At 40.9% G+C, this 22,818-nt stretch overlaps 1 protein-coding gene across 1 annotated transcript; it reads left to right on the top strand.

The window, feature by feature from the left end:
• Positions 1-454: 454 nt before the first annotated feature.
• On the top strand, positions 455-21,572 carry clip3 (CAP-GLY domain containing linker protein 3). Its single transcript, XM_037776224.1, is given in 15 exon segments — positions 455-587; positions 6,502-6,915; positions 9,720-9,859; positions 11,864-11,902; positions 11,904-11,958; positions 12,078-12,239; positions 12,381-12,499; positions 12,685-12,921; positions 15,248-15,383; positions 15,470-15,625; positions 15,721-15,852; positions 16,766-16,889; positions 17,050-17,117; positions 17,754-17,826; positions 19,247-21,572. Coding segments are annotated over 14 exon segments (1,887 nt in total). The 5' UTR covers positions 455-587; positions 6,502-6,524; the 3' UTR covers positions 19,302-21,572.
• Positions 21,573-22,818: the final 1,246 nt, after the last annotated feature.

The following is a 22,818-nucleotide window of genomic DNA, read 5'->3' as shown; positions in this document are numbered from 1 at the left end:
AGAGGACTTTTTTGGAAAAGTAAAAGCAGATTTGGGTTGTGAATTGTTGTGATTTTGGGAAAGTGTGTACCTTTTTGGAAAGTTGAGATTTATTTACTTATTTATTTATCTATTTTATTTTATTTTATTTTATTTGATCTTATTCAATTTTATTTTATTTTATTTTATTATATTTTATTTTACTTTACTTTATTTTACTTTACTTTACTTTACTTTATTTTAATTTAATTTAATTTAATTTTTTTAAATTATTTTATTTTATTTATTCAGATTGATTCAGAACTATTTTTACAAGGGAATTTTTTTTTTTTAATTCCCTTTTTTAAAAAAAAAAAGAAGAACAATTCATTTTCAAAAGATATTTTCAGGAAAATTCATGACATTTGGGGAAGAAGAATAAAATGTAAAGTATAGTGACATGAATTGAAATGAATAAAGAGAGAGAGGTGTGGTAGAGAGAGGTGGACAGGCAGTAGGAGAGAGAGAGAGACAGAGAGAGAGACATACAGAGCATCAGTGTTGTTCCTGCTGTGGATCAGAGAGCAGCAGAGAGACTCATCACTGAACAACCAGCAGCTTGTTTTCAGGTAAAAACACCTCCTTTAATAACATGTTTATAGATTATAATGATTATTATTATTAATATCAGTGTGTTGTTTCTGAGAGGATGGAGAGATGTTGATGCAGATAATAAACCTGCTTGTTTCATCTCTCACATTCTCTGACTGTTTACAGATTAAAACGAGCATCGTGTGTTTTATTATTTATTATTATTATCTGTATGTTTCTATAAAGATGCTCGTGCGTGTGAGTGAGTGCGTGTTTTCATTGTGTGTCAGTGGGGCGTTTTTCTCTCATCCTTCATCCTTCACTACTTCACTACGCACATTGGCTCAAACCTCCATCCGCAGCTCGGTGTGCTTCTCTGGATGCTGTTGGTTTTATATTTCATCAGATCATAATCATCTCTGGTTGGTGTTTACAGCTGAGCAGAACTCACTGTCTGCTGCAGCTGGTCGTGTTTTGGTGGTTTAGATTTGGAGTCTCTGGTTGGGTTTGTTGTAAAATGGAGGCTGGATGGAGGAAGAGGAGGAGGAGGAGGAGGATGCTGCCTCCATCCCTCCTCCTCCTCTCACAACCTGCTGGTTCACATCACATGATAGATTCCTCTCTACACCCTGCAAAGCATCCCAAATCAACCCATACAGAGACATTAAACGGGCTTATTATAGGTTGTATATAACAGTATAACCAGTATTCCCACTGGGACTCCAGTCTATATAATCACAGGACTGCACTGGGGAAAAACAACAACAACAATAAATATTACATGTTTTCCTCTGTTTTTCAAAATGACAAGAAAATAATTTTCAAAATACAAGAATTAACTGAAATGTGTTTTAACAAAAAATACATTAAATATATTAAATATCTGTTTGTTTTTGTCATGCTAATTTTAACAAAACTAACCACAAAAGAATTGGAAAAAAAATATTGATAAAAGTAGCAGCATTTTCTGTAATTTTACAAAAAAGAAATTTGTTATGCTGATATTTCACTGTCCAATACATTTTATGTTATTTATTTATTTTTATTAATTTATTTAACAGGGACAATACATGTAGGCATCGTTACACTTAATTACACTTAAATATATATACATATATATATATATATATACATGTATGTATATATATATATATTTCAATAAAAAAATAAAATAAAGAAATACATAATACAACATTATACATAAAATCACATAAAATTGTGTTTTAACAAAAAACTAAATGCAGTACATGGAATATGTTTTTTAACAGCTTTTTCATGCTAATTTTAACAAAACTAACCGTAAAAATTGAAAAAATATATTAATAAAAGTAGCAGCATTTTCTGTGATTTAAAAAAAAAAAAATGTAGATTATTTATTTATTTTTATTAATTTATTTGACAGGGACAAAACATGTAGGCATCGTTACACTAAATTAAAGTGCAACCGATGTAATATATATATAGGACTTCTAGCCATAGCTAATTTGCAGACTCTGGTTAGGCTTTCAACAATAAAAAATAAAAAATAAAAAAAATACAAAATACAACATTGTACATAAAATCATATAAACATACTGTTCTAATATATTTAAAAGTGAATAATTGCAATAAAATATATGCCTAAAAAATAAATATTTTGTCATTTTGCATAACTTAACCACTACTTTACATTCATCAACTGAAAAAAAACATGCGTTTTAACAGATTTGGACTTCCTCTTTATCTATCGTCGTCTGTCTGTCTATATCATTACAATATTCCAACAATACTGTCTAACTCCATTTTATCTTGTTATTTGGGGTTTTTAGACCCTCCCCTCCCTCCGCCCCGACCTCCTCCGTTCGCCGCTATTTATACTTCCTGATTCACAAATACATATGAATCAATTACTTGATTACTTACTAGGAGTATAACGGTACGTTTCGGTTCATACTGTGGTCAATGAATTTCGGTTCGATGCAGCGGAAAAAAAAACAAAACAAATGCACAAAGATCTGTTTCTTTTCATTTAGCCCAGCCGATGTAAATGCCAACTGCCTTCAGTAATTGTTTCATCCTGTTCTGCATTCGCGCCTAAAGGCTGCTTGGAAGTTTGGCTGGTTAGTTTCTTCCTCGTTCTGGTGGTCGGCACATCTGGGTGATGCCGTCGATGGATGTGTTTCCATTCACATCCCCTACAACGGTGGAGCGACGCCGACACACCGTCGTCGTCTTATACACAACTCTCTCTCCGTTGACTGGGAACCTGCAGGCAAAGAAGCAAAGAGACGAAACTCGCTGCCGCCATTTTGGACTGAAAACGCTTACTACATTTATAATATTTTTTATTGTTCAACACCATTTTGGTAGAGAGAATAAATATGACAATAGGAATAATTTAGTTTCACTTTTCTAGGCGGACGTTTTACTGGCGTCCGGTAGTCGCTTTCAGTCCAAAATGGTGGAAGCGTAGCTCTGCTCCTGGACGCTGATGTTGACATGGAACAAACGATTGACTTTCACTTCTTGGCTGCCGGCACATGTTGCTAACGGCGTATGGCTAGAAGTTTCCAAGCGAAACTCACACTTCTGAACTTTGGTTCCGCATTATGTGCATCAGTCTACGTACCGTGTATTCTGTATGTGGGTGCGTGCACCGTACCGTGACGTTTGACCTGAATGTGCACAGGAAATACATTAGAAAACAATAGAACAGGTAGAGTCAGTTTCATGTGGCAGCAGCAAGAGAAATACACAATTCCTTTTATCTTGATTAGAACCCGACCGATAAATCAATATCGATATATCAGTCCTCAAACATCCACCGGTCAGACTGTCGTCTTCATTTTTCATGTTGTGATTCTGAAGCTGTTCTCTGTGTGCGTGCTGACTCATACAGTCAGTCGTGTTGTATAATCTTTATTGAGGCCTCAGCTGTAGTCCCGGTTCAGACGGTGATTACTGTTCTGTTCAACCAGCTGAGGCCACAGCTGACGTTACAGAGACACATCACACACACACAGAATTAAATCAAGCAAAACGTCACAGCAGCAAGTTTTCATCGGTACAGGAAGCTGAAGAGACACACGTGTTGTTCTGATGTGATCACCACGTTGTTATCAACAAGATCACAAAATATCTGCTCTGAGATCAGGAGAACACACTTTACCATCTGCACCAAACAGACTGAAAATCAGACTTAAATCATTTGAAATCAAATTTGATGTTGATCGACTGAGTTTTCTGTGTGAATGTCTGATGCAACTGATTAGCAACTGTTAGCTTCGCATGTAGCTGCTACTGCTGCAGACAGAGCTGCTGTTTGTGTGGATTAAACTGTTCAGACTATAGAGACGTCTCATACGCCTCATTTCACCTGCTAGATGATCTGTGTGTGTGTGTGTGTGTGTGAAGCCTCCGATATGAGCAGATGGATAAAGAGGCTGTTACTGGTTTAACTGGTTTCTTTCTGCTCTCTCTGTGGCGTCGTTCACTCTGCAGCTCAGAGAGTTGATAAAGAGATGAATTGTTTCTTCTTTGTGGTTCATATCTGATGGTTTCTGATGTTCAGTACCAATACAGGAAAGACTTAACCTGGTTCCTACGGTGACCAGACATCCCAGTTTGTCTGGGATTGTCCCGGTTTCAAGCTGGGTGTCCCGAGTCCCGACAAATATCTGTAAAACGCTGAAATGTCCTGGTTTTCAACAGTCACGAACAAATTGTTCTGGTTATCACTACAATTAAAATAATAATATTAATATATTTGTTTTCAGCGCTTAAATAGACGTTTATCATATTCTGTCTCGCTTATTAAAAACAAACAATCCACCACACGTCAACACTGATTTGTCTGTATGTGTGTCATTCAATGAGTGTGTTGTTGTCAAGGCTGTTGCTATGATGCTTGCGGCTTTCTGACAGAACAGTAGGCTAACGGTTAGCTGTCATGCTGGAGAGAAAGTCGGTCTTTTCTAAAGAGCTCCAGGAGGTTTACTCTTTTCTTCGTAAAATACCCGGCAATGAAAATGCTGCTTTCTGCACACACTGCAAGGGTACATTTTCGGTCGCGCACGGTGGAAATGCCGTTATAAAAGATTTCATTAAGAAAGTAGATTTAAGTTGGTGTTTGTACGCTCTTCAATTATTGTTAATAAATTATATAATTTTTGTTTACACACAATTTTTTTTGTTACTCCCTCCATCCCCTGGACCCTAAACGGGGTAACGTAACAATTGGGGGCTCGTCCGGGATAGAGATGATATAATTTATTGACATTAATGCAGAGTGTACAAACTTAAATCTACTTTCTAACTACCTGAAAGCGCAACTTAACTATACAGCTCAACACTACAATAATAAACACACTTGATTCACTTAAACCACTGCCGACTCTGGCACACACGCCCAACCACTGACGCTAAACACAGGACACACATTCTCAATAACTGCCGTTTGGCCCACTGGCACCGTCTGCTCGTCTCTCCCGCCCTCTTATCTGCCCGGCCCTTATTGGTGATTAGGCACAGCCGCGTACTTCCATTGACTGCAGCTGCACAGCGGGGGAGGACGGCACCTGAGGAGACGCAAGAGAGGGCACAAAAACACACAACACAACACGGCACGTAACACTCAGCCAGATAGCGACATACAATAGCTGGCAGAGAATGTGTCACAGTCGGCCATTTAGCCAGCAACCTGCGCTTGAGCACACTGACAAATAATGTAAATCCTTCTGTTTTAAAAGGTATCTGACTATCAATCATTATATTACACCCATACAATCCTTGTGTTTAGTGATTATATACTGTTTTCAAATATGTTTTGGAGGATTGATGAAAACGCCTCTGGTGTGTGCATAACAAGCCCCCAAGAAGAGAGCCGGTCGTTGATCCCAACTTTCGTAGTGGCCAAATGGCGGACTTACATTGGGAAAGAGACGTCTGTAACTCAGAGTATCATTTTTAAACTTAAAAGTTGTAAAACGCACTAATAGCTGAATCCAGAGTTATATCCCTTCCTCCGTTCATGTGAATGAGACCCAGACCGAGGCTGGAGCGAGGGCTGTGAGGCGGAGTTGGCAAGCTGTGACGACGGCAGTGACGTTGGGCCCCCATGACCGAGCCATGTGACCGAGCGGACGCTGCTGCGCCTGCTCAATGGGCCCAATGGATGCGTAAGATCGCCGGGAGATCCGAGTACTTTTCCACTTGGCAGTCGAGTCATTTTGGCTTCATGCTCCGCTGAGCAACTTTCATAGGAATGAACGGGAGCCCCGCCTCCAACACTGGATCCAGTTCTCTTAATACATCCAGAGTGCATAAGCACATACATGTTTGCGTGCATGAACGTGCGGTCCACTTAAGGGTCCTGGTTTGGGGGTTTGAAACTGGTTCCAGACCTTTGAATCACTGACTAGATAAGCCACACACTTCTTGAATATATCAGCCGTTATACTTGATAAACCATGTTAGGATATAAATTCATCTGTTCTGCTTTCCCTCCTCTCTCGGATGTGTGATGATGATGATGATGATGATGGAGGAGAAGATGGAGGTTGGATGATGGAGGGAGTGGCTGCTGGATGGATTTCAGAGTCCATTTGCTAAAGTGGAGAGTAGATGTAATCCAGTCAGACCCGTCAACAGCTAATGACGGACAGCGAGCGTTAGCATTAGCCTCTTTAGCTGCTGTCGTTATCCTTGAGCTGCAGTGGCTCAATTAGCTTTCTCTCTCTCTCACACACACACACACACACAATAACACACACTAACACACACTCCGGAGGTAAACATAGCAGTCGTCTGGAGATGCAGAACAGAAACCCAGAGGCTGGAAGACAGACGGGACCGGACTGGATGTTTTGACTCCATGAATATGAATTATCCTGTTATTATTAATGTGATGTAGTGGAGAAAATGTTTTCTTGTTTGACGTTATTAAAGGTGTCCTTCCTCTCTCCTCTGAGACAGGCCCAGCTGCAGCGTCCCTCACCATGACTAAAGAGGAGAACCTGGAGGTGCAGGAGAAGGAGAGGCACGACCGGGAGGAGCAGGAGGAGGGCCGGGTCCAGAAAGACGAGGAGGCGGCTCTGACCGAGGAGGAGGAAGAGGAAGAAGAGGAGGAGGAATATGAGCTAGAAGAGGAAAAGGAGGGCGAGGAGAGGGCGGAGGCGGAGGATGAAGAGGAGGAGGACGAGCAGGAGGAGGAGAGAGAGGAGCGGGAGGGAGAGGAGGAGGAGGAGCCACTGACCGGCGGCCGGGAGTGTGACGCCGAGCCGGAGCCCGAGCCACTGTCGGTGTCCGAGTACCAGAGTCCGGTTCACGAGCCGCGTCGCCGGGCCATGGTGCACCCCTCCGCCCAGGCACCGCTGCCCAAAGACTACAGTACGTCATACCACCTTAAATACACACTGTTATACCACCTTTAATACTGTACATACTGTCATACCACCTTAAATACATACTGTTACACCACATTAAATATATACTGTCATACCACCTTATTTGATCCATCCATCCTCTGAATGCTCTAGGCCTCTAGTTTAATCCATCCATCCTCTGAATGCTCTAGGCCTCTAGTTTGATCCATCCATCCTCTGAATGCTCTAGGCCTCTAGTCTGATCCATCCATCCTCTGAATGCTCTAGGCCTCTAGTTTAATCCATCCATCCTCTGAATGCTCTAGGCCTCTAGTTTGATCCATCCATCCTCTGAATGCTCTAGGCCTCTAGTCTGATCCATCCATCCTCTGAATGCTCTAGGTCTCTAGTTTGATCCATCCATCCTCTGAATGCTCTAGGTCTCTAGTTTGATCCATCCATCCTCTGAATGCTCTAGGCCTCTAGTTTGATCCATCCATCCTCTGAATGCTCTAGGCCTCTAGTCTGATCCATCCATCCTCTGAATGCTCTAGGTCTCTAGTTTGATCCATCCATCCTCTGAATGCTCTAGGTCTCTAGTTTGATCCATCCATCCTCTGAATGCTCTAGGTCTCTAGTTTGATCCATCCATCCTCTGAATGCTCTAGGCCTCTAGTTTGATCCATCCATCCTCTGAATGCTCTAGGTCTCTAGTTTGTGTCTGTAAAGTTTCATGAGGCTGTGATCATCCTAGAGGTCACCACAGGTCATTGTATACAGTGAGGTCAATGAAATGTCTCCTATGGAGACTAACATCATCACACATGAATACAGTTGGGCTCATTGGATCCACAAGAGTCTCAGCTTTACAGTGAAACACAGTTTATGTAATACAAGACTGTTTAGGGACCCCAGTATGCAGAAAAAACCCACAGAGAGCTGCACGCCGAGTGGTAAAGTAAAGACTCTCTATTAGAGTCATAGACCACAGTCTGTATTAGTGATGGATCAATAGCTCTGAACAGCTCTGGACTGACTCGTGTGTGGACGACGGGCTGATCAGTATTCATCAGACAGACTGAGAGCAGACCAGCTCCTTTATACACTTTGTAGTGAATACAGAGCGCTCTGACCTGACTGTGAAACTGGGAGACTTCAACAGGCCGATCGTTCACTAATATTTACTACATTCCTCCTGCTGATTTTATTCCTTTCAGGCAGCCGTTCACATTCATTCACTAATATTCATCATCTGACAGATGCTTTTGTCCAAAGAGAATTAGGTGAAATCCAATTAACAATAAATCAATGAGAAGCCATCGAGGGAGCCCCCTTCTGGGGGGCACTGGACGCCCTCTGAAAAAAATATATAAATAAATTAAAAATTAAAAAATTAAATAAATGAAAACTTAAAAATTAAAAATATATATAAATAAATAAATTAAAAAAAACACAGAGATGCCCAGTTCAGATAGTCTGGATAGGACTTTTTTTCATTTCTATGAAACGTGTGTGTGGTTGTGTTGAAGTTGGTGACAGTAAACAGACTGCATTAATAAAGCGCTGTTACCGAAAAGCCTGGTGTTATTCCCACTTTTAAAAAAGTGGACGTACAGTATGGGCTACATTGCTTAGCCTGACCATGGCCTGACCTGGACGCCCTCTAAAAAAAATACAAAAATTAAAATAAATTAAAAATTAAAAATTAAAAATTAAAAATTAAAAATTAAAAATTAAAAATTAATAAATATATAAATAAATTTAAAAAAGTTAAAAATTAAATAAATGAAAATTTAAAATTTAAAATAATAAAATAAAAAAAAAATTGTATTCTTTTTTTTCAAACATAGCATAACAAATATAACAGAACACAACACCGGTGCCATCATACAAAAAAAATTATATCTTACATTTAACATTTAATATGTCCTTACATATATACACACATACACATCGCTTCTCACTTCCACACAGAAACAGGTTCCTTCCTCCCACCCCGAGAGGTAGAGTTACAGAAAAAGTTAAGTTACAGAAAAAAAAAAATAATAATAAAAACAATTTAATTAATTAGTTAAAATTAAAGGTAATAAGTACTACAATAATATAATTCATGGTAGTAAGATAGAAACCATATAAAATTTATAAATTACTTAATTGTAAAAAAACAAAAAAAAACAGCACGTAGAAAATAATAATTGGTAATTAAATAAATACCATAGAAAGGTTAAGTTAAGCAGATTCTATATAAGTAATCCATGGATCCCATATCCCATAGAAAACCTCTTATAGCATAAGTTATTTTTTTCCAAGGGAGCCTATGAATTATGAATAAAAAGATAATTTAAAATGCCGGTGAACAAATAAACAGGGTTGAACCCTAAATTCAAGAGCAAGTATCCAACTCACAACCTGGAAAATAAAACCAGAACTACCTGCAGAAGAAACTGGAAGGAACCGCTGATCCACGCTAATAACAAACTTTAACACTATTGAATGATCTCTGCTTCTCTGCCTCGTCCTAAAATCCTGTTTCAGCCTGAACTACATCACATGAAGTCACAGTTTGCAGGGGAACGTATAAAACCTCTTTGTCCTTTGTTTGTTGTTACTCAGTGAAATGAAATCTCTCAGATCAGAGAGCTCAGACTGCAGAGCTGACAGGAAGAGGAAGTGTAGAGCTCTCAGGTCACTTCTGATGTGATGACGGTGACAGAAACTTTACCATCTCAGTGATCTACTGATCTGACCTCTCCTAGCTTCCTAGCTCCTTCCCTTCTCTGTTTCTCTTTTAGATATTAATCTGTTCTTATCTCCACCCGTCTCCTCCAGCCTTCACCTTCTTCGACCCCAACGACCCGGCCTGTCTGGAGATCCTCATGGACCCTCGGACCACCATCCCGGAGCTGTTTGCCATCGTGCGTCAGTGGGTTCCCCAGGTGCAGCACAAGATCGACGTCATCGGCAACGAGGTGAGAACGCGCCGTTTTAACACCTCCATCCACATTGTCTTTATCTCATATCATCATAAACTGAATCCTGTTTTTTTTAAACTCTTTTAAAAATACATTTTCAGCTTAACGTCTTCAGCAGTAGAGCCAAACCAATCAAATTGTATTGCATACAGGTTAATGCAAAGTGCTTTACAGCTGACTGAAGAGCTAATATAAAGACGAATGCACACAACAAAATAATATAAATTATTAAAGTGAAATAATAATGACAATAGATTAGATAAAAGACAATAAAAAAATGAAATAGACAAAAGGTATGTTACTGGTTTACGCATCACAAGCATGTCAACAAGATGATGAACTAGTGAAATCATTTTTAATTCAATATGAAACTGACGGGCAACAACAAGAGTTCTGTATCAATATGAATTCTTTTAGACGGACAAGACGGGAGAGTCTGCTGGATGTAAAAGAATGCATTAGTCTTTCTGTTTTCAGATGATAAAAAGCAGATTTAAGTCCTGAGTTAAATATGATTCCAGATTCAAGATTGAAGATGTTTATTGTCACACCGGTTATACAAGTACAAACATGTGAAATACGTTTCGCTGGGAAGCTCCATGAAGAAAGCAGTAAGTTAAGTAGCAAAAAATAAAACAAAACAAAAATAGTAGTGTATTTACAAATAATATACAGTATAATAATAAAAGGACATACTTGGCATATGGTAAATATAGAAGCATATATATAACAGTATAGCAGTAGAGGTTGCATACTGTAAAAATATTGCACAGCCATTTTTTTATATTGCATATATATATATTATAATTAAGTTTTAATTTATTTAATTTTTAATTTTTAAATTTATTTATATATTTATACATTTTTAATCTTTAATTTTTAATTTTTAATTTTTTGATTTTTTAATTTTTTAATTTTTTAATTTTTTAATTTATTTTTTGTTATTGCATTGATTGAAGTATTGCACTTGTTTATTGCACTTTTTGTGAGAGAGAGTTGTATGATTTATCTGTTTAAGAGTCTGATGGCCTGGGGAAAAACACACAGAGGTTTCTGGCCTGCTGGCTGCAAGGCAAAGAAGGGAAGGAGCTAAAGCTGATAGAAGCTGATAGAAGCTGATAGAAGCTCTAACGCTGCAGAGGCTCAAACCTCTAACCGGTTGTGTTTAACTGCATTGCCGGCTGACTTATAGCCGCTCTGGCATGAAGCCTGAATCCACAGTCGGTCTCCATTGTCACGTTGACCCAGATTCAACGCTCACACACAGATAATGAACAATGAAAGCCCTCTGAGCAGCGCGGAGCAAAGAACATTTCACATCTCATTCTGTTCAAAGCACGAATCAACGAATCAAGTCAGTCAGTAACGTAAGAACACACACACACACACACACACACACCGACACGGTGATGCTGACCCAGTTCAAATGACTGAAAGAGAGAGAGAGAGAGAGAGAGAGGCGGTGGTGCAGAGAGGGAGAGAGAGTCATTGAGGCTCTACCATGACTCAGCAGGAAGCTGACTCAGCCTGGAGGGATAAAACATGACTCATCAGAAACAGACCGGACGACGGAGTCTCAACAATCAGACAGTCGAGGACATTTCACACCACAAAGTTGTTTTAAAGCCTCGTATCATAATATTTTTTTATTTTAATAATATGATAGAGAGATGAACCGCTTCAGGTTTTATTCCAGAAGTTAGAAAACCTTTCAAAATATTGAATCTTTTAGCAGCTTTTAATAAACACATAATATCTTAAAAGACCAAGAACACTGTGGGTTAATGCTGCATTCAGGTCACATCGTTCAGACTGTAAATACGGGTGTCAGAATGGGAAAAAAAAGAGTTGTATATATCTGGAATTTCTGTTTAATATCCAGATAATAAACACATATATCAATAATGAGAACAATCCTTCGTTACAACTCTGGTGCAGTTAAAATCATTCTGCTGTCTCTGAACTGTCCTTCCTGTCTCTTTCTCTGTCTTCCTGTCTCAGATTCTGAAGCGTGGTTGCCACGTGAACGACCGCGACGGTTTTGACGGACATGACGCTGCTTCACTACAGCTGTAAGGCCGGAGCACATGGAGTCGGTAAGATAATTCATATTAATATGGATACAATCAGTCGGTGTGGATCTGTGGTGTGGCGGGTGGCGTCGGGGCCGGTTGGCGCTCTCTGCTCCTCTCATTGGTCCTTACCGTGTGTGCAGGTGACCCGGCGGCGGCGCTGCGTCTCAGCAGCCAGCTGATTGCTCTGGGCGCCGACGTGAGTCTGAGGAGCCGCTGGACCAACATGAACGCTCTGCACTACGCCGCCTACTTCGACGTCCCAGAACTGATCCGAGTCCTGCTCAAAGGCATTAAACCCAGAGGTACACACACACACACACACACACACACACACACACACACACGCACACACACACACACTCACACAGTTTGAAGCTGAAGGTCCGGCGTGGCGTGGAGGTTAATCTGATCCTCTTCTTCTTCTTCTTCTGTCGTCTCCACAGTGTTGAACTCCACCTGCAGTGATTTCCACTACGGCACGGCGCTCCACATCGCCGCCTCCAACCTCTGTCTGGGTGCAGTCAAATGTCTGCTGGAGCACGGGGCCAACCCCATCGTCCGGGTAACGACACTTTACTTTATTAACCTGAACATCATTTTGATTCTCTTCGTTCTTCTGTCTGACGTTGTGTTCATTGTGTTCATGTTGGCGGTTCTCTGTTTGGGAGAGGAAATCCTGACATTTTGATCTAGCTAAAGAAAAGTCTGTCTTTTCCTTTACCCCCCTCCCTCGCTCTCTTTCTGCAGAACGATAAGGGCCAGGTTCCCGGGGAGGTGGTTCCCGACCCGATGGACATGAGTCTGGACAAGGCGGAGGCCGCCATGGTGGCCAAAGAGCTGAAGCAGCTGCTGCTGGACGCCGTCCCTCTGAGCTGCAACCTTCCCAGAGCCACGCTGCCCAACTACGACAACATCCCTGGAAACCTGATGCTGACCTCGCTGGGCCTGAAGCTGGGGGAGCGCGTGATGCTGGAAGACATGAAGGTTAGAGGCTCAATCCGTCCAAAGTGTCTCATGCAGCATAGACTCTGTGTGTGGCAGCTGATGGTTAAAACTGAGCTGAATGAGAATATCAGTGAGGTTTGTTAGTAGAGAGAACGTTCAGGAAACAACCTCCAAATAGCACTTTATGGGTGAAAGGATGCTTTCGTGTTATCAGATTGTATGAACATCAAAGATAAAACGTGCACAGAAATGTTGATCATTGTTCCAGTAACATCCAGTTTAACCAACTGGAATTGGAAATATAGATTGTTCTGACAAATTTATATTTAAATACATGTAATAATGATCAACCTTCATTTTGGACGAGCGAGAGATTGGCCCCTCATTTCCGATTAATTCAGTTCGATGAATCAAAATCAGAACTTAATACAATGACAATAAAATAACTTTAGAGAATTAAAATGTCCTCTTGGAGCTCCCGTCAACCCCGGTGGGGTTTCCTTTCCCTGGTGGAAAGGGAAGTAACATAAAACCAGTTGAAATCAGTAATTAGAGGGCTCTAAGGATCTGTCTTATTTTCCTATTTTTAAGAAAAGTAGAAAACAACAGTAGATCACATACATGTTCTGTAAAAAGCATGTTGTTTACCAGTTGAATGCAGTAATAGACAGAAACGAGAGACACATTGTTGAGCTGCTGGTACAGAATGACAGCTCATTGTGTATACTGGTGGTGTAACTGGTTGTTCTGGGTTGGAGAGCTGGACTGGTTGCTCCTTGTGGAGGAAGATGGGCGACCAATTACCAGCAAGGAACCACACAATGTTGTTAGTGAAGCTAGAGTGAAGATAATGAATCCATCGGTACGAACCATGTCAGCGTGTCATGAAGGAGGTTAAATAACGCTCCAAACTTACACTAAATTTTGGCGAGGAAAAACTGTCATGTCCATTTTCAAAGGGGTCCCTTGACCTCTGACCTCCAGATCTGTGAATGTAAATGGGTTCTATGGGTACCCACGAGTCTCCCCTTTACAGACATGCCCACTTTATGATAATCACATGCAGTATAAATTCTAAAGCCTATTCTAAAATCATGTATTTGAATATTTCTGCATACTGGGGTCCCTAAACAGTCTTGAATTACATACATTGGGTATCACTGTAAAGCTGAGACTCTTGTGGATCCAATGAGCCCAACTGTATTCATGTGTGATGATGTTAGTCTCCATAGGAGACATTTCATTGACCTCACTGTATAAAATGACCTGTGGTGACCTCTAGGATAATCACAGCCTCATGAAACTTTACAGTCACAAACTAGAGACCTAGAGCATTCAGAGGATGGATGGATCAGACTAGAGACCTAGAGCATTCAGAGGATGGATGGATCAGACTAGAGACCTAGAGCATTCAGAGGATGGATGGATCAAACTAGAGACCTAGAGCATTCAGAGGATGGATGGATCAGACTAGAGACCTAGAGCATTCAGAGGATGGATGGATCAGACTAGAGACCTAGAACATTCAGAGGATGGATGGATCAGACTAGAGACCTAGAGCATTCAGAGGATGGATGGATCAGACTAGAGACCTAGAGCATTCAGAGGATGGATGGATCAGACTAGAGACCTAGAACATTCAGAGGATGGATGGATCAGACTAGAGACCTAGAGCATTCAGAGGATGGATGGCTTTCCTAGCTATAGATGGACAATAAGGGGGTTTCTGAGCAGTTTACGCAACAGAAGTGCTCGACATCCAAAAATGGCTGCAACAACTTATGACACATAATAGAGCATGGGGATGATCATCATATACTTCTATCATAATGTTCTATACCCTTATACACTCAAATTAATCTTCAGGTTCCCAGGTTTCAGATGATGTACACCACGTCTCTGTGACATCTACTGTTGACCTGCGATCTCCCCCTAAAGACCCCCTGAACCCCCCTAAAGAAAAGACTAAAACAGGTCTACTGTGGGTCTCGGAGGGTTAAATGAATCAACAATAGTTGGTTAAATATAAATTTAGCGCTTACTACTGAATCGGGGGTTTTTCTTTGTGTGATTGTCCTTCACACCTTCACACTGTGTATGAGCTCTGAACGGTGTGTTCTCGCTCTGTAGCTCCAGAGAGACCAAAGCAGAGACGACAGCCCGGCTGCAAACCTCAGACAGGTTGGTTGGAACCGGGCGGGCGCCGGCTGTATAACGTAGACTAACTGAACTGACTGCATCACTCTGACACCTACACTCCATCTGTAGCGCTGACGCTACGTCTCCTCATGAAACACAGACACTCAGACTATCTGCAACCTAACCTGCACCTATACTAACCTTCATATCTCTCTGTGTCTCGCAGGCCGGCACTCTGAGGTTTTGTGGCACTACAGAGTTCGCCAGCGGCCAGTGGGTCGGCGTGGAGCTCGACGAGCCGGAGGGGAAGAACGACGGCAGCGTGGGCGGCGTCCGCTACTTCATCTGCCCTCCTAAACTCGGTAACAGCTGCTGCCGCGGTGCCCCTGAGCAACACGCTGCTGCTCTGTGAGTTCATGGCTTTGAGCTTTCTGTTTCTGTCCTGCAGGGATTTTTGCTCCGGTGTCAAAGATTTCCAAAGCCGTGGAGCAGGCACCTTCATCCGTCACCTCCACCCCCAGAACCCCCCGCATGGACCTGGCCTCACGCCTCACTGGGAAGACCAAGAAGGAGAAGAAGGAGAAGGAGAAGGAGAGAGAGAAAGGTAACGTACAGACACAGAACAGGTGTGTGATGGAGGTGTGGATCTCCGTGGTGGTCTACAGTACTACAGTGTTGTCTGCTTGTATCCGTCCTCAGCCCAGAAGAAGAAGTCATCAGTCGCCAGTCTGGATCCGGAGGGACTGAACGTGGAAGTCGGAGACCAGGTTCTGGTCGCCGGACAGAAAAACGGCGTCGTCCGCTTCTACGGCAAGACGGACTTCGCTCCAGGTCTGTCCGCTGGGCTTCAGCCGGGTCTCTTACTGTGTTTCATTCAGTTCAGAATACAAGTAAATCTGTCAAGGTGTTCCTTCCAAAAACAACTTTAAGCCACAGATTCTTCTATTTTCTTCCCCTGTGTTTGACATTTGTGACATTATTTCTAGTCATTAATCTAATCTATTAGATTACTAATCATTCTGGATTAACACTGAACCTCAAAACTTCCCTTCAGCCAAGAAAAAACATAAAAATACTGGCTGAAATTTGAAGTCAATTTTCATTTTGCACATACAAATATAAGTGAAAAACTCACATAGAAATTAATAAACTTTATTTAATAATAATAATAATAATAAACTTTATTTGTATAGCACTTTTCAAACATGGTTCAAAGTACTTTACATAAGTTAAAATAGTGCAAACATCAAAATAAAAACAATACAGAATAAAAACATAAAAACATAAAAACATAGGCCAAAAAAAAAATTTGGAACTTAAGACTTAATAAAACAGTGTGTACAAAAAGTCAGAACATGCTAACATGCCGGGCATTACATGCTCAATATTGGTATGTTAACTTAAAGTTTGGGTAAAGTAAAATCAGAGATTTAAACACATTATACATGTTAGAAAAGGAGCTGAAAACATGTGAGAAGACTGTGAACTGTGTGGTACTGAGTTGAGGAGTTAGACTGTTAAAACATTTTTTCTCAATTTTCATGTCCAGGATTTTTTTGGGTGGGCCTGAAACGGCCTGAAATCATGGTTCAATGACACGCTGGAGCCATCCTTAGTATAACGCCCCCCCCTAACACCAGTTATATGTACTTACCACAGCCTACAGTTTGCTAGCGGTGGTGCACTGGCCACATCAGTGGTGACTCCAGCAGGTGTGAGCTGAGCTCTGTGTGTCCTTCTGCAGGTTACTGGTTCGGTATCGAGTTGGACAATGCGACGGGGAAACATGACGGCTCGGTGTTCGGAGTCCGCTACTTCAGCTGCCTGCCCAAATACGGAGTATTTGCTCCGCCCTCCCGCGTCCAGAGGTCAGACCAAGTTCCTCTCATCATATCCTCTCAAAACAACATCACTAATACGGCTTTGGTAGTGTGAGGATGGTAGACGTGCAGCGTGAAATGTTGAATTCTCTCTGACAGCATGTTAAAGTCTCCAGTAAACTGACTCTGTTCATTGTTGTTGTGTTAGAATCGGAGGCCCTAAAGAAGGCTCACAGAATGACAACTCCATGGTGAAGAAAGTCCACCAAGTCACCAGTAAGTAGCTCTCTTTGTGCTGTCGTATCCCGGACGAGCCCCCCATTTCTTACGTTCCCCTCCATTTAAGGTCCAGGGGCTGGAGGGAGTAACAAAATAAATTTGTAAACCCAGGCATGAAAGGACTGGCAACAAGATTGTGTGAAAAATAATCATATAATGTATTAACAAAAAAATATGATAACAAAAATGTACAAACACCAAATGAAAACTACTCTCTAACCGAAAGCGGGAGGCAAGTACACAACTAAATATTATGGCAGTAACCAATAATAAAACACTCAAATTAAAACAACCCGAAGGTACTCAAATTAAATATATATATTACTATATTTTTTATTGTTTATATTTTATTCGAATTCAAATATTTAAATATCTGTTCTACAACTAAATCTCATCGTGCAATCCTGTATTTTATAATGTCAATAAAACCTTGAATATTAATAACATAACTTCTATTAAAGGATTGGAGATTACATACATTCCTAAACCTGGAAACAGCATCACTGGGTTGTTGGTTTGTGTTGAGATGTTGGTTACAGCTTAGTGACCTCATATTTACCTCTGAATCAACCATTAACGGTGATCTCCTCCTCGTATTGATGTCATTGTTGTTTGTTTGTTTGTGTCCTGCAGTGTCGCAGCCGAAGCGTAACTTCAACACGATGCGTTCTCCTAAAGACCTGACGTCTGAGAGCTCAATATCCAGGTGACAACACACACAGATAGAGACACTGACTTACTGCTAATAATAAACCTGTCAGGCTGCATTCAACAACACAACTGTTCACATCCTGTTCTGACCTAAAAATAACCCATACAAATATTAAAATATCTCATGTGGGTTTATGGTGCGTTCATGTCATGGAGGATGTAAAGAGAAAGAGAAGATTCTCAGAGATTCTCGGGATGTGACACTTGTTATTGTAAAGGAGTATTTTTATATATTTGTATACTGCTAGTTTTTCTAGTGAAGGATCTGAGTAAATGAGAGTTGGACGTGTGAGGGTGAAGAATACTTGTCATGGTCAGGGCCGGTTTAAGGATATAGGCCATATAGGCGGTCGCCTAGGGTGCCACCTGCTGGGGGGCGCTGGTCGCCTTTTAAGAAAAAACAATGAATGATGGGCGCCCTTCCTCATTTTCTGCATTGAGGTAACAAATAAACAAATAAATAAATATATAAAAAATGAAATACACATTAATAACTCTCATTGTAGTGAAACTGACTAAACACTTTAAAGCCAACAATATCATGGACCAATTGTTTATTTATATTCTAATAAATATAATTATTTATGATTTTCTTTTTTTTTTAATTTTTGTCTTTTAATGACCTTGTACAGGTTGATGTGATTGATATTTGTTTGCTTTTTCAGTCACTTTCATTATATTATTGACAGGTGAAGTGACTAACATTGATTATCTCGTTACCATGGCGCATTGATGCACGTGGGGAGCGAAGGCTGGCCAGTGTTGTCAGATCCCATAGAAGAGTTACTGGAGCTCAAACTGATGAAAAAAGTTAATGCTGGTTCCGATAGAAAGGTGTCAGAACACACAGTGAGGAGCAGTTTGTTGCGTACGGTGCTGCGTAGCCGCAGACCGGTCAGGGTTCACGTGCTGACCCGGGTCCACCGCCAATCACGTTTTCTTTTACATCACGTGGACGGCAACGAGTTGGAGGTGTCGACTCGGCCTCCAAATTCTCCAGATCTCAATACAATGGAGCATCTGTGGGATGTGCTGGACGAACAAGTCCGATCCTTGGAGGCCCCAACTCGCAATCTACAGGACTTAAAGGATCTGCTACTGACGGCTTGGTGCCAGATACCACAGCAGACCTTCAGAGGTCTAGTGGAGTCCATGCCTCGACGGGTCAAGGGGACCTCCTAAATATTAGTCAGGTGGTCATGATGTTCTGGCTTATCGGTGTATGTCGGAGCTTTCAGAAACATTTTGAGTTGTAATTATAACTTGGATGTTGACGTGAACGTATTTATAACAGAAGCGGTAACTCCAACATGACATGAATGCAGCGTTTCCCTGTTTAGTCTCAGATTGATTTACTAAAACCACTGTACCCTCCTCCTCCTCATCCTCCTCTTCTTCTTCTTCTCCTCCTCCAGGTTGCTGTTCTGCTGTTGGTTCCCGTGGATGCTGCGTGCTGAGATGCAGTCCTAACCTCGCCCTCCCTCCTTCCTCCTCCTCCTCCTCCTTGACTCCTCCACCGGATCGATCTCTTCTCTCCATCTTTTTACTTTTACTGCTTTCCTCTCTCTTTCTCTCTCTCTCTCTCTCTCGTCGTCAGTCACGTAGTGATAAAACTCCCCCCCGTCCCTTCTTCTTCTCTCTCTTAATCTCAGCCCAGAATCCCTCTAATTTAGCCGTTCTATAGCAACATCTATAGTGCCTTGTATCTGATCAAAATGTCCTGCATTCCTTTAATGAAACTGAGCTAAAGCAACCCCCCCCCCCCGAAAATATTCTCTCATCGTTTAGTTTCACCGCATCATCACGTCGTCCCGGCTTTGTCCACGTCGTGTCTTCATCAGGTTGTGCTGCTGCATGTTTTGTTTTCGCTGCTGCTCGATTTGGGTCTCAACAGATGTGGAGGTTGGCACCAGCTAGAGCTTCAAATTAGGAAATTAATGCCGACGTTTTGAGTCGTGGTTTGCAGCTCACAAATGTATGCATACTCGTAAAATACTTTGCCAAACGGATGCCACGATTGTACATTATTCTGAGTCCTGAGACTCATCAATCTGCATCTCAATTGAAGCGTAGAAAATGCTTTGTTTATTTGTGGTGATGGATCCAGATCCGGCTGCTGCTTCCTCACCTGAGAACCAAGACCTCAATCCTCTAGAAACCTTTATAACTCTAGACCATGTGTGTGTGTGTGTGTGTGTGTGTGTGTCACCTGCATGCTTTAATCTCAGATGTCAAACTGAAAACAGGGTTAATTAAATCAGCTGCTGACTTTATAGTATTTCATCATCGTGTTACAGTCAGTTTGTTATCTTACGACTGTGGTTCTTGGTCTCTATGAAATGTCTCCTGCTCTGTAGTTAATGTGGATGCCAACGTTTTTATTACAACAAATCTGAACGAACAGCTGGATTTAACTTTTTGCTTCATCACTTTATTCTGTGTTCAGACCAAGAAAGAAGCAAATTTTCGCCTGGCTTTACTCGCACGAGTTGGACCGCCAAGATAATTTGTCGAGAAGGAACTTTCTTGGGACTTTTTTCTGACTTTTTTTTAGAACATTTCTTTGGACATTTTTTCGGACAACTTTTGGACATTTTTGGGGATTTTTTTGGACATTTTTTTCAAACTTTCTTGGGACTTGTTTTGGACAGGAGGAAGATCTCAACGCTGAGAGGCTTTCACCACACAGCGGCACGCCAATATTTCGCTTGATTTGAAATATTTCAACTCCAGCGAATGATGCGACCTGAACATGCGTAATTCGCGCCGCTCTAGTCGCCTCTTTGCGTTGACTCTGTACGTAATCACACTGCGTGAAAAGTTTGCTTCGCTCTTGGTGTGAACACAGCGTAAGAAAAAGAAAAAAATATTCAGTTTATTTAGTCGTTAATAGATGAAATACTGTTAGACGCCTTAGAACAACTGTCATTATTAATCAGTGTATTGCCATCTATAGTTAGAGTTAAATTATTATTATATTAAATCTTATAAAGAGCTGCAATCATAATCTGTCGTTAACCAAAAGTGCTAACAGACCCAAAACGATGACTTTCTTTGATGCAACTTAAAAATCAAAAAATTGTTTTCTCCCGCCCCGCTAACTGTGATATTAATGTTTTTGTGTTGCTGATTTTGAAGTTAATGTGATCTATTTAATCAGTTGGGAGTCAGATGTACATCATCAAATCTCCTCCATCAAACATCCATCTCCTCCATCTTGAGCTGTTTAATTCCCCAACACACAGATTTAACCCCTAAACTCTCCAGAGAGTCCGTGACACTTGTAAGAGTTTTCCTCTCTGCTTCTCTTCCCTTCTCTTCTCTCATCCCTCTTTCTCCACTTAAATAAGACTTTGCTTCCTTTTTGTGAACGTGAGCATCTGCAAAAAAGACAAAACACAAGTTAAATCTAAACGTACGTGTTTGCTTGATGTTAAAAATCTCTCTCGAAGTAACTGAAAAGAGCAATATGTAAACCTATCTCTCTGTTCCTGTGTTAATGTCTCTACACTCTGTAAGCACACTGATAATACTCAGAGATGAACACGCTCACGTGATGCTCCAACAGCCGAGGCCGACGGAGACGAGATGCTCAGACAACAAAAAGTGTTCATACAGACGAGGAAAATAAATCAATCTGTGGAGGCAGATTTACACCTCAGTGGCCGGTTGAGTCAAAACTTCAATAGCCAGAGAGAGTTTTTGTTGTGATTTTTCACTTTTTCTTTCAATGAAGTGATTACAGAAACAAGTTTATCTACAGTTACCCAAAAAACAACGGTGGAAATCCAACGTTTGGCATCTAAATCTATAAAAAACAAACATGTATTTCACGTTTTACAGATGAAATGCTCAGTTTTTGACCACGAGACTACATTCACATGTATTCAGGCAGATGTAGATTGATTATAATTTTTGTTTTTTTTTGGACATGAAATGCATAAATCTTAAAAGATCTGAACTGCAAGTTACCAGAGTTGTAAAACTCCATCTATGTCCGTCAGTATCAGTGTAAACTGGGATTGTACCTGCAAATTATGGATTGTAATCAGAATTTGGGGTTTTGTGTCGGGCTGTCAATCGATCAAAATAGTTAATCCCGATCAAAATGTACCTTAAAGGGAGTTTTGTCAAGTATTTAATACTCTTATCAACATGAGAGTGGGCATGGCCATGACTGTTTTTCCTCGCCAAAATGTTAGCGTAAGTTTGGAGCGTTATTTAACCTCCTTCCTGACAAGCTAGTATGACATGATTGGTACCGATGGATCCATCAGCTTTTTTAGTTTCATATGATACCAGTATCTTCACTGCAGCTTTAAAACTGAGCCCGCTACAACCTAAAATCGCAAGTTGCGTTAATGCGTTAAAGAAATTAATGGCGTTAAAATGAATTTGCGTTAACGTGTTTTATCACGTTAACTTTGACAGCCCTAGTTTTATGATTTAATAATACTGGTTATGCTCGGTTGGCACATTTCTATCCAAGGATTGGCTTTCTCATAAAGATGCTTTTTAAAAAAAGAAAACAACTATTACATTTTTGGTAAAATCACAAATTTGGTTCTTAAATTTTGAAATCCACCAGCCTCTGAAGCCGGTAAACCTCCTCCACTCTTCACTCTCCCTGTCATTCAGACTGACAGTAAAGAGCCATCGAACTGAACTTTGTCGTTGGTTTTCTGAGCGTCTCCGTCAGCCTCGGCTAAAGGAAACACTTTGTGGTTGCTCCTGCACACCGCTGTTGATAATTGTTCTTTGTGTGCCCGTGGAATCAGCTTCAACATCACACACTAATGATATAACTACACTCATCGGGTGCTCAGTTTAGTCGGGCTGCGATCGGACCAAAGCTTTTTCATTCTCACCTATAAACTCAAAGCTTAACTAAACGAGACGGTAAAAAGATCACGTGGTGCAAGTCGTACTTCACCTGTAACTCTTAAGCTTTGTTACGAGTCGTATAGGTTGAGTTATGGGGCGTCCT

The sequence above is a fragment of the Sebastes umbrosus genome, chromosome 7 (genome assembly GCF_015220745.1).
Source record: "Sebastes umbrosus isolate fSebUmb1 chromosome 7, fSebUmb1.pri, whole genome shotgun sequence".
NCBI lineage: Eukaryota > Metazoa > Chordata > Actinopteri > Perciformes > Sebastidae > Sebastes > Sebastes umbrosus.
The sequence above is the reverse complement of the archived record's forward strand: the minus strand, read 5'-3'. Positions and strand labels throughout refer to the sequence as shown.